Source organism: Nicotiana tabacum, chromosome 22, assembly GCF_000715075.1.
Source record: "Nicotiana tabacum cultivar K326 chromosome 22, ASM71507v2, whole genome shotgun sequence".
NCBI classification, from domain to species: Eukaryota; Viridiplantae; Streptophyta; class Magnoliopsida; order Solanales; family Solanaceae; genus Nicotiana; species Nicotiana tabacum.
This window is the reverse complement of record NC_134101.1, coordinates 150,517,528-150,530,166: the sequence shown is the minus strand read 5'-3', so window position 1 is coordinate 150,530,166 and position 12,639 is coordinate 150,517,528. Positions and strand designations below refer to the sequence as shown.

At 43.1% G+C, this 12,639-nt stretch overlaps 1 protein-coding gene across 1 annotated transcript; it reads left to right on the top strand.

The window, feature by feature from the left end:
* The first annotated feature begins 6,606 nt into the window (after positions 1-6,606).
* On the top strand, positions 6,607-8,738 carry LOC142176109 (uncharacterized). The gene is made up of 2 exons (XM_075243178.1): positions 6,607-7,313; positions 8,624-8,738. Exons 1-2 carry the CDS (start codon positions 6,607-6,609, stop codon positions 8,736-8,738), a joined length of 822 nt encoding a protein of 273 aa, XP_075099279.1.
* Positions 8,739-12,639: the final 3,901 nt, after the last annotated feature.

Below are 12,639 nucleotides of genomic sequence, written 5' to 3'. Positions count from 1 at the left end.
AAACAACGCTCAAGGGCAAAACCAACAACAATGGAGGTCACAAGGGAACCAAGGTAATTGGAAAAACCAAAACCACAAGGTAATTGGAGTGGTGGTAATTCTAATCAAAGCAATTGGAACAATAAAGAAAATCAAGTAAATTGGGGAAACAACAATCAAGGCAACTGGGGAGGCAATAATCAAGGAGGGTGGAACGACAACAACAACCGGGGGCCGAGTTTTCAAAGGCCTCCGATGTTCCAACAACCAAGAAATCCACCTCCCTATCCTTCTCAAGGCCCGAGCTCTTCTTACAATGAGATGAGTAGAATTGAAAACATGTTTAAACAGATGATGGAGAAGAATACCTACTCCGATGCTCAAATAGCCTCACACAAAATTTCTATTCGGAATTTGGAAGTTCAACTAGGCCAAATCTCACAAGCTTTGAACACTCATCCTAAGGGGGCACTACCTAGTGATACGGTGGTGAACCCGAAGGGTGGGAATAATATGGGACATGCTATGGCCGTGACTACTAGAAGTAGAAAAGGTGGAGATGCAACCACCTCAAATAAAATAAGGATTGTGAATGAAGGTGTTGTGGTTCAAGAGGATGAAATCCCAAGCAATGTGGTTCAAGCTAATGAAAAAGTGAGAATTGATATAGATGAAAGATTGGAGGAGATGCAAGAAGAAGTGAACCCGTCTAAGGAACACGTGATTGACATGCCGGAACCGGTGGTGCCAAAGGCTAAGACACAAACGCCAAGGCCTCCTCCTCCATACCCTCAAAGGCTTGCAAAGCAAAACAGTGAGAATCAGTTCAAAACATTTATTGATATAATGAAGAGTTTGTCCATTAATGTGTCATTGGTTGAGGCGTTGGAACAAATGTAGGGATATGCAAAATTTATGAAGGATTTGGTAACCAAGAAAAGATTGATGAATTTTGAAACCATCAAGATGACTCACCAAGTGAGTGCTATTGTGTACTTAATGGCTCCAAAGTTGGAAGATCCGGGCGCTTTCACCATTCCTTACGCTATTGGGAGTGCCAATTTTGTCAAACCAATATGTGATCTCAGGGAAAGTATCAACTTGATGCCCTACTCGGTGTTCAAAACTCTGGGAATTAGGCAACCAAGATCCACATCCATGAGGATGCAAATGGTGGATCGGACAATGAAGAGGCCTTTGGGTATCATTGATGATGTATTGGTTAGAGTTGACAAGTTCATCCTCCCAGCGGATTTTGTGATCTTAGATTGTGAAGTGGACTATGAAGTGCCTATCATATTGGGTAGACCTTTCCTTGCTACGGGGAAGGAACTTGTTGATATGGAGGCCGGTGAGCTCCCTTTTCGGGTGGGTGACGAAAAGGTAGTCTTCCATGTGTGCAAATAAATGAGGCAACCAAATAGTAATGAAGTTTGTTCATTTGTGGATGTGGTGACCAATGCGATAGTTGATGATGCTAGTGCAACAATGAATGTTGAGGACAAATTTGAAGTTGTTTTGCTCAACCTAGATGATGAGGAGGAGAGTGATGGCTATATGGAGTATGTAAATGCATTGCAAGGGATGGGGTCATACACTTATGAGCCTCAAAAGCTATCTTTGGATCTTGAAAACTGGAAGACTCCTCCAACAAAGCCTCAATCGAGGAGCCTCCCACCTTGGAGCTAAAGCCATTGCCCTTGCACCTTAGGTATAAATTCTTTGGCCCTTCCTCTACTTTAATAGTTATCCTTTCTTTGTGCTTAACTAACATACAGGTAGAGTGAACTTTGGAGGTGCTACAAAGGAGGAAAAGAGCAATCAATTGGACTTTGGCGTATATTGGGGGCATAAGCCCCGCCTTTTGCATGCACAAGATTATTTTGGAGGAGGGGGACAAACCCTCCATTGAACATCAAAGAAGATTGAATGAAGCAATGTAAGAGGTGGTGAAGAAGGAGATAATCAAGTGGTTATATTCCATGGTTTTATACCCCATTTCTGATAGCTCGTGGACCTCTCCGATGCAATGTGTCCCAAAGAAAGGGGGCATGACTGTGGTGACAAATGATAAGAATGAATTGATCCCAACAAAAACCATTACTGGTGGAGGGTGTTCATGGACTATAGGAAGCTCAACAAAGTTACACCAAAAGATCATTTCATGCTTCTATTTCTTTACCAAATGCTTGATAGGTTGGCCGGGCATGCTTTTTATTACTTTTTGGATGGATTTTCGTTGTTATAACCAAATCCTTATTGCTCCCAAGGACCAAGAGAAGACCAATTTCACTTGTCCCTATGGTACTTTCGCATTCTTGCGGATGCCTTTTGGGTTGTGTAATGCACCAGCGACTTTTCAACGATGCATGATGGCTATTTTCACCGACATGGTGGAGGACATTCTTGAGGTCTTTATGGATGATTTTTCTATGGTTGGGAATTCATTTGAAGATTGTTTGAACAATTTGGATAGTGTGTTTGCTAGATGTGAGGAGACAAATTTGGTGTTGAATTGGGAGAAGTGTCACTTCATGATTGAGAAGGGCATTGTCCTCGGCCACAAAATTTCAAAGCATGGTATTGAGGTTGATAAAGCCAAGATTGAGGTGATCTCCAAACTCCCTTCCCCTGCATCCGTGAAGGGAGCGAGGAGCTTCTTGGGTCATGCAGGTTTCTATCGCCGATTTATCAAGGACTTTTCCAAGGTGGTGAACCCATTATACAAACTTTTGGAGAAGGATGCCAAGTTCCATTTTAATGAAGACTGTATGAAGGCATTCGAGTTGCTCAAGTTCAAGTTGACTACTACTCCTGTTATTACCGTAACGGATTGGAGCTTGCCTTTTGAGCTCATATGTGATGCTAGTGATGTTGCGGTTGGAGCGGTGTTGGGTCAAAGAATCAACAAAATCTTCCATCTGGTCTATTATTCTAGAAGACCATGAATGATGCCCAAGTCAACTACACCGTGACCAAAATGTAGCTACTTGCTATTGTCTTTGCTATGGAGAAGTTCGGGCCATATTTGATGGGTACTAAGGTGATTGTGCACACAGACCATGCGGCGCTTCGGTATTTGATGAGAAATAAAGGTTCTAAGGCAAGGTTGATGCGCGAGTGCTTTTGCAAGAGTTTGATCTAGAGATTCAAGACCGCAAGCGTAGTGAGAATCAAGTGGCATGGAGGAGGAGGGGAAGCCACATGACGACTGATAGTAGGCTATATAGTTGATATTTACACCTTAATATGACCATACTTTGTTGTTGTTTTATAGATAAATTGCCAACAAAATGCTCTAAATAGTGTTCTTTTGTCTAGTAGGGAATATTATATGAGAGGAAGCAACATGGAGTGTTTTGGAGGCGATAATGTGAAGAAAAATGCCCACTCAAAAAGTACCTGAACACAAAGAAGCATAAATGACCTGGGCAAGAAGGCCACCGCGACCGCGGTGGCACCGCGGTAGATTAATAACGCAAGGCAGAAAGGTCAGCATTCACCGCGGTCGACTGCGATTGGCCGCGTTCGCGGTGCACTGTTCACGCTGCTGGAAAGTTTGAGGACCAAAGTGTAAAATCGGGGAAACTTTTTGTAAAACACTTATATGCTTTAGAAACTCGCCAAAGATTGGGTTAAGCTGATTCTAAAACTACTTTTGGAGGCAAGAACAAGTATGAGAAGATCAACCAAACATTAGAGTTTTTCTATCTCCTTTTAATTCTTGCAATTTTACATTATGAACAATTTAATAGTTCTCTCTTATTTTGTTATGAGTAGCTAAACACTTATCTAGGGTTGATGAAACCAATTGTTGGTTGAAGTTTTGACTCAAGTTGTTATAATCAAGCCGGATTTATGATATGATTGTTCAACTACATTTTGTATGGTGATTAATTGAATGGGTCCTTGATTAATTGTGTCTAATTATCTTATATTGCTTGAGAAAGAGTATTAGGTTAGACAGCTGTTGAACAACACCACTTTTGGGTAATTGAAGAGATTCATTACTTGAACTTAAAAGTGGGTTTAGAGATAACGGAACTTTGGTGGGATAATTTAGAGTTGCTCACATATTGTCAGCTAGAGTAGTTCGAGAGAATGCTCTAGTAATTTATTGTAGTTGATCGAGAGATAATTATAATAACTCATAACTCTTAATCCTCATAAAGTATTACGGAGAGATTATAGAGGAAGAGTCAAGACCTAAACTAACAATTAGGGAAATCACTGCCCTAGACATTTTTACCATTGAATTATCTTTATTTTAGCTTACTGTTGTTTTTAATAATAGTTGAAGTAGTTAAACAAAAACCCAATCTTTATTGATCAAAAATCTTGCATCTAGAGATTGATTGAGTTGATAATAACATTGCCTTAGAGTATAATAGATAGGTTAGTTCACTGAGGATTCGATTCCAGACTTAAAACCGGATTATATTTGCAAGTGACCGCTTTGTCCTTTAAAAGGCATAGTTGGGTGTTATCAAATTTTGGCGCCGTTGCCGGGGAACTAACGGTTTTGTTTATTACAACTTAGAAGTAGTGTTAAAATTATTAGTTCAAATCAATTTTCAAAGGTGTTAAACAATTTTCATTGTAATTCTAACGTTTGAACTCTTGTGGAATTCAGGTGTATGCCTAGAAATTCTTCGAGGACTGGAGAACTGCTTGAAGGACTCTCTGACCCCGAGAAAACATTAAGGGCATTGAACCGTGCCAACAGGAGGATCCAACAATCACAGCAACCACACCAGCTTGATTTGACATGGGTTACATAGAGAACGTCAACGGAAACATCAGGGATGAGCCAGTTGACCCAAATGTCGGAGTGGTGGCACCTCTTGTACCAGAAGCTGCACTTTATGATTGGGCTCAACCCACAGCTGACAACCTGGCAATTTCCATAGCTATGCCCGCAATTCAAGCGGAGACATTCCAGATCACCAACAACATGCTGCATCTGCTGCAGAATAAGGGATTGTTCTCCGGGTCACACATTAAAAACCCTCAACTACATTTGAAAAATTTTCTATCAATTTGTATGACTCAAAGGCAGCCAAATGTGACCCCATAAGCTATCAAGCTATTGTTGTTCCCGTTCTCTGTGACTGGGGAAGCTCAGACCTGGCTGAATTCGCTCCCAATCAATTCCATTGTCACTTAGGAGGAATTAGTAAAGCAGTTCCTGAATAAGTTCTACCCTCCCAACAAGACTGCAAGGCAGATTGATGAAATATTGCAATACAAGTAGCAGCCGACTGAGACCTTGTAGGAAACTTGGGGAAGATTTAAAGGGATGCTGGTGAAGTGTCCTCACCATGGCATTCCAGACCAGATGCTTGGCCAGAGGTTCTACATGGGGTTAGCTGACAATCTAAAGGCCAATGTGGATGCTTCAGTTGGAGGTGCATTTTTGAGTAAGACATTCACCGAGTGCAAAGTCCTTCTTGACAAGATGTCCCAGAATTCAGGGTGGATGACTAGAGGTACAACACTGGCACCCATAGTGCATTCAGTTCCTCTTGACCCAAATAATTCACATGCAGAGAACATGGCCACACTCATGACTCAGATGAGTATTTTGACAATGAAGATAGATGAAATGGGCACCAACCAGGTGCATATTATTGACACAACAAATGTAGGACTGCGTACACCCTGTGTTAATCAGTCTTATGTGTGTTCATGGAGCGGAGAAGGTGAAAATCAAGGGGCAACGGAAGATATGAATTATATTAACAACTTTGGGGGTCAGAGACAAGGAGGACAACAGTGGAGACCGACACCAAATTAGCAATACAAACCCAACATGCCTCAGCCTGGGGGCATGCAAACTCAAGGCCAAATGGTGCCATATCACTGGAGACAACAGGGCTACCCACAGCAGAACCAGCAACAGTTGACATATCAGCCACCTCCTCAGCAACAAGATAACAACATGGTAGAGATCAGGGGGATGCTCCAGCAACTCATTGGGAGAAATGGTAAGATGCAAGAAAAGTTACCAGTACATGATTCAGCTATAAAGAACATTGAAACTCAGTTGGGGCAGTTGTCTATGTCTTTAAACAACCGCCCCCAAGGAACATTGCAGTAGACACAAATATTAACCCCAAGGAGCAAAATCCAAATCAGCTGATGGCAGTAAGTCTCCGGACTGGGAGAGATTTAGACAAAGAGCAGGAGGTTGCACAAGCCAGCAAAGAGACTACGCCAGCCACTCCAATCCCACTAGAGGTAGATGAACCATCAAATCTGACTGAAGTGGTGGTTAAACAGGGTCAAGATGAAAAGGGTAAGGCTAAGGTAAATGAACAAGATGCAAAACAGGTGATGCCTCTTGTGCCATAGAACCCCAACAGAGAGAAGCCAGTAAGCAGTGCACAAAGGGTGATACCTACACCATTCCCTTAGAGACTGGTAAAACAAAGGAAGGAAGATCAATACAAGAAATTCATGGAGATGCTGCGTCAAATTCAGTTAAATATTCCTTTGATGGATGCCTTGAGGGAGATGCCAGGTTATGCGAAGATGATGAAAGACCTAATGTCACAAAAGTTTGATTTTTAGGACCTATCCACAGTGACTCTGACGCAGACCTGCAGCGCAGTAGTGACTAGACCGATGGCTCAAAAGATGTCCGACCCAGGTAGATTCACTATTCCATACACGATTGGTAGTTATGCCTTTGCAAAGGCATTATGTGATTTGGGAGCCAGCATAAATTTGATGCCTCTGGCTGTATACACCAAACTGGGCATTGGTAGAGCTAGACCGACTTCGATGCTGCTACAGCTGGCTGACCGCATGGTAAAAAGGCCTACTAGGATTCTTGATGATGTGTTGGTGCAAGTGGGGAAGTTCGTGTTCCCTGCAGACTTTGTTATTCTGGACTGTCAGGTAGATGAGGAGATACCTATCATTTTATGTAGGCCATTTTTGGCCACTGGGAGAACACTGATCGATTGTGAGATTGGGGAATTAAAAATGAGACTGAACGATGAAGAAGTCATATTCAATGTTCAGCAATCTCTGAGGAGACCCAGTGAATATGCTAATTGCTCTCTAGTGGAGGCAGTGGATGTGATCCTGCAAGAAGATGATGTGACCCTGACTGCTAAAGATCCATTGGAGGCATGTCTGACAAATTTAGAAGAGATGGATGGTGAAGGGTTAGTTGAGTGGGTCATGGCACTTGAAGGCCAAGGATTCTGGAAAAGGGAACCTCAGTTCGAGTCCCTTGAGTTAGAAAAAAGGGCTACACCTCCAGCAAAGCCATTAGTAGAGGAACCACCCAAGCTGGAGCTGAAGCCGCTCCCAGCTCACCTCAGGTACGTTTTCTTAGGCCCTGATTCTACTTTACCTGTTATTATATCATCCGGTTTGCTAGATGTGCAGGTAGAACAGCTCTTACATGTATTGTAGGAAAGTAAGACTGCCATTGGCTGGACTATGGAAGACATAAAGGGCATCAGCCCAGCCTTCTGTATGCACAAGATTCTCTTGGAAGAAGGGCACAAACCTTTCAGAGAACATCAACGAAGGCTGAACCCGAACATGAAAGAGGTAGTAAAGAAGGAAGTGATCAAATGGTTAGATGCGGGAATCATCTTCCCCATCTCTGATAGCAATTAGGTTAGCCCTGTCCAATGTGTGCTAAAAAGGCGGGAATGACTGTTGTGCAAAATGAGAACAATGAGTTGATCTCAACTCGTACAGTCACGGGATGGCGGATTTGCATGGATTACTGAAAATTGAACACAGCCACCCAGAAGGACCACTTCCCCTTGCCTTTCATTGACCAAATGTTGGACAGGCTGGCCGGGCGATCGCACTTCTGTTTCTTGGATGGATATTCGGGGTACAATCAGATATCAATAGCCCCCGAAGATGGAGATAAAACATCCTTCACTTGTCCGTATGGCATCTTCGCCTTTCGGAGAATGCCTTTTGGACTTTGCAATGCACCGACGACATTTCAACGGTGCATGTTAGCCATTTTCACAGACATAGTGGAGGATATTATGGAGGTTTTTATAGATGATTTCTTCGTGGTGGGAGATTCATTCAAGGACTGTCTTCACAACTTAAGAAGAGTGCTCAAAAGATGTGTGGAGACAAATTTAGTGTTGAACTGGGAGAAGCGCCATTTTATGGTACAGGAAGGGATAGTCCTGGGACATCGAGTGTCCAGTAAAGGAATTGAGGTCGACCATGCTAAGGTTGACGTTATTGAAAAACTACCACTGCCCACTTCAGTCAAGGCGGTGAGAAGTTTCCTTGGGCACGCCGGGTTCTACTGTCAATTCATAAAAGATTTCTCCAAAATTGCTAACCCATTATGCAAACTCCTTGAAAAGGATCACCCCTTTGTGTTTTCTAATGATTGCAGGTTGGCATTTGAGGAGCCGAAGAAGAGATTGGTGACTGCACCCATCATTGTTGCACCCAACTGGGAGCAACCATTTGAGCTCTTATGCGACGCAAGTGACTATGCCATAGGAGCAGTCTTGGGGCAGCGAAAGGGTAAACTAATGCACCCGATTTATTATGCAAGTAGAATGCTAAGCGGTGCACAACTCAATTACATTGTGACGGAAAAGAAGATGTTGGCTGTTGTTTTTGCATTCGACAAATTCAGGTCATACTTGATTGGCTCAAAGGTTATTGTTTACACTGACCATGCAGCAATTAGGTACCTGGTAGAAAAGAAGGAGTCAAAGCCACGCTTGATTTGCTGGGTTCTTATGTTGTAAGAATTCGATCTGGAGATATGTAACAAAAAAGGGACAGAGAACCAAGTAGCTGACCATCTCTCACAGTTGGAAGGATCTGAAAAGAAGGTAGAGGTTGAGGATATAACAGAGACATTCCCGGATGAACAGTTACTGGCAATGACAATGGAGGAGGCACCATGGTATGCTGATATTGCTAATTATTTAGCAAGTGGTATTGTACCTTATGAACTCTCCTCAATACAAAATAAAAAGTTCTTTCGTGATTGTCGGTATTATTATTGGGATGAACCTCTATTGTTTAAAATATGTGCAGATAACATGATCCGGCGGTGTATCCCCGAGAAAGATTAACATTTTGTTTTGCAGGCTTGCCATGCTTCACCATATGGTGGACACTTTGGAGGAATTCGGACAGTAACTAAGGTGTTGGAGTCAGGCTTGTACTGGCCTACTCTGTTCAAGGATGCCCATGCTTGGGTTAAAAGCTGCGATGAATGCCAAAGAACTAACAACATATCTCGTAGACATGAGATGCCAATGACCATAATTCAAGAGGTGGACATTTTTGGCATGTGGGGTATTGACTTCATGGGGCCATTCGTCAGCTCGTATGGTAACAAGTACATATTGGTAGCAGTTGACTATGTCTCCAAGTGGGTCGAAGCAATGGCTCTTCCGACCAATGATGCTAAAGGGGTACTAGGCTTTCTAAAGAAGAACATTTTCACACGTTTTGGTACCCCAAGAGCTATACTCAGTGATGGCGGAACCTATTTCTGCAATAGAGCATTCGCACGGCTATTGGGAAAATATGGAGTTCATCATAAAGTGACCACCCCGTACCACCCACAATCAAGCGGGCAAGTTGAAGTGTCCAACAGGGAGATTAAAAGTGTCCTCACAAAAACAGTGAATGCAACAAGGACTGATTGGGCAAAGAAATTGGATGATGCATTGTGGTCGTACCGCACAGTCTTCAAAACCCCAATTGGTATGTCACCGTACAAGTTGGTGTTTGGCAAGGCATGCCACCTCCCAGTTGAGCTAGAGCATAAAGCACTTTGGGCATTGTGGCAGTTAAACTTAGACATGGAGACAACAGGTACTAACAGAATCGCTGGGTTACATGAGCTAGAGGAATTCCGGTTTCAGGCCTTTGAGAGTGCTAGATTATACAAAGAAAGGATGAAATTAATGCATGATAAGCACATCTTGGATCGAAACTTCAAACCTGGAGATCTAGTGTTGTTATACAACTCGAGATTGAGATTGTTCCCAGGTAAGTTAAAGTCCCGATGGTCAGGACCCTTAAGAGTGGTGCAATTGTTCTTAAGTGGAGCTGTAGAGATTGAATCAGAAAATGGGACAAACAAGTTCACAGTAAATGGGCAAAGGTTGAAACATTACCTTGGAATGGTTGAAGAAAAAGTGGATAGAGTGGTAATCACTTTGGGAGAGCCCTAGTACGCGGATGAGGAGTGATGGTCAAATGCTTGCGTCATGCCGCGATGTTAAATCAGGCGCTGCGTGGGAGGCAACCCACGAGTGTGTTCATGTAACTTAAAAAAAAGCGCTAGAATCGCGACCGCGGTGGAAGGCAAACATTCTACCTCGAATTGAGGCATAAACATTCTGCCTCAAATTTTTAAACCCACCGCGACCGCGGTGGACAGCGGTCGACCGCGAGGGTACCAGGTATTTTGAATTTTTTTTATTTTATTTTTTCCCATTTTTTTCTGTTTTTTCTTTTCTTCTTCTTTTAATTTAAAACCCAAACCCCCCTCCTAACTTTACATTACCTGATCCCCCTCCCCCAAATTTCTCCATCTCTCTCTCTAAACCCTAACTTCCCCAATTCCTCTCCTCTTCTTCTTCTTCTTCTTCTCCTTCACACACACTACCCCCCATCTCCATTCCTCTCCTCCTTCCTCCCTTAAGGTATGATTCTAACCCTCCCTTCTCTTTTCCTTTTGTATTTTGTTGTTTATATGATTGTTTGAGGTTGATATGGTGTTGTAATTGTTGTAGATTATTTTTTGGGTAGTTTTTTCTTCTTGTTTTTTTTTCTATTTTAATTTCGCTTTTGAGAATGTTTGGTGAAGGGGATATGTAATTAATGATTGGAATGGTGTTTGTTGGTGGGTGATTGAATGACACAAGTGTGGGGGTGTGTTGGTGTAGTTGTATACTTGATTTGGGAGGAGTTTTTATAGACTCATGAGGGCTAAATGTGTTTGGATAATGCCCCGCCCACAAGGTGTTTGGGAAATTGCCCCAATGGAGATATAAGAAGCTATTGTGACATGGTTATGGTGAAGTCTGAGTAACCATCCATAGTCACATTTTTTGCGCACTGACTAATAGGCGTCTCGTTGTTTGACAGGTGCAATGAGTTCAGCTAGAAAGAGACGAAACACTGGGCCCTCCACTAGTGGACCGGGAGGCTCCTCACAAGCTAGGAGCCAAGCCAGTGCACCTCAGTTCGATAGCACTCGGTTTGTATCCAGAGCAGCGGAGGATAGGTACAACCAGAAAGCAGCTAAGAAGTTACAACATGAGGTACACATTGATCGCACGACTTTGGAGGTGGAATGCCCCAATATGTTTAATGAGCTGAGGCGGTGTCAGCTAGACATCTTCTTCGAGGTACCGGAGGAGGCTAATGTTCAACTAGTAAGGGAGTTCTATCCGAACTTGCCAGAATATGAGAATGGGGTTGTGACGGTGCGCAATACCCCGGTAAACGCATCCTTCGACACCATCCGCAGGGTATACAGGCTTCTAGTGTTTCGGGGTGAATTTGATCCTTATCGTACTTTTAGCGGTACACGGGCCTTGTGGGGAACTCTTCTTGATACTATCTGTGTGCCGGACGGAGAACACCTATGGATCAAGCACATGATTACTCTCAACTCCTACTGTCTGAATTGGGAGGCTAAGTGTTGGCTCACCATTGTCAACAGTCGATTGTTGCCATCCAGCAATACGACAGATGTTAATCTACCACGAGCGTCCGCAATCTACTATTTCATGTCCCACAGTGATTTTGATGTGGCCCGACTCATCCATAAAGAGATGTTCATTAGATCACCTGAGCTAACCAAGGGCCACTACTTCCCTTCGCTGATCACCCGGCTGTTCCGTATTGCTAGATTCCCTGAAGACCATCGGGTTGATGGGAGATTGCCACTAAAAGACCCGTTTCGGGCAAAAACAATTGGAATTGGACGAGAGTCGGTAGTGAATGTTGATGACTCTGATGATGATTCCGCTGATGATGATGATGATAATGTTGAGGTAGCTGCGGTTCCTCCTCCTCCGAGAGTTGATGTGGCAGGCCCATCACAGCCATGCCGGAGCACCCGTATGACAACTTTGGAGCAGGATATGGCTGGGTTGCGTACCTCAGTCACTAATTTGGGTGCCCGTGTTGATGCGGTGGCTGAGAGGCAAGTGAAGTCGGAGAAGAAATTCTTGGGCTGGTTGAGAGCTCTAGGACGTGCGTGCAACGTGAACCCAGACACTGTCTCCGATCAGGAGTGAGCCTTCAGGGAAGTTCCTTAAACTCACAGTTCTTTAAATTTTTAAGCCATGAGGACATGTCTTAGTTTTAAGTGTGGGGTGGGGATACTTCATTGTATGTTTGTAATTGTAACAATTGACTGTTTGATTTTGTTTGTTTTGTCTTGCTTTGATTGTTTTGATGTTAGAGTAATAGTTCATTAGGAAAGTTAAAATAGTAAGTGACTTGTCCCGACGACGGATCTCTTTCGGCGGGGTTCTTGAGGGACTAAGTCGAGAAAAAAAAATTGGAATATGGAAACTCTTCCTGATGACGGATCCTTTAGACAATTTTCTTGAGGGAAGTTAGTCTAGAGAAAAGACCAAAAAGATTTTTTTAATTTTATTTTAGGTAGTG

Coding starts and splice junctions, on each gene's coding strand:
- LOC142176109 (XM_075243178.1), top strand. CDS start 6,607: ATGGCTCAAAAGATGTCCGACCCAGGTAGATTCACTATTCCATACACG. Junction 7,314..8,623: donor CCGCTCCCAGCTCACCTCAG/GTACGTTTTCTT, acceptor CGACAAATTCAG/GTCATACTTGATTGGCTCAA.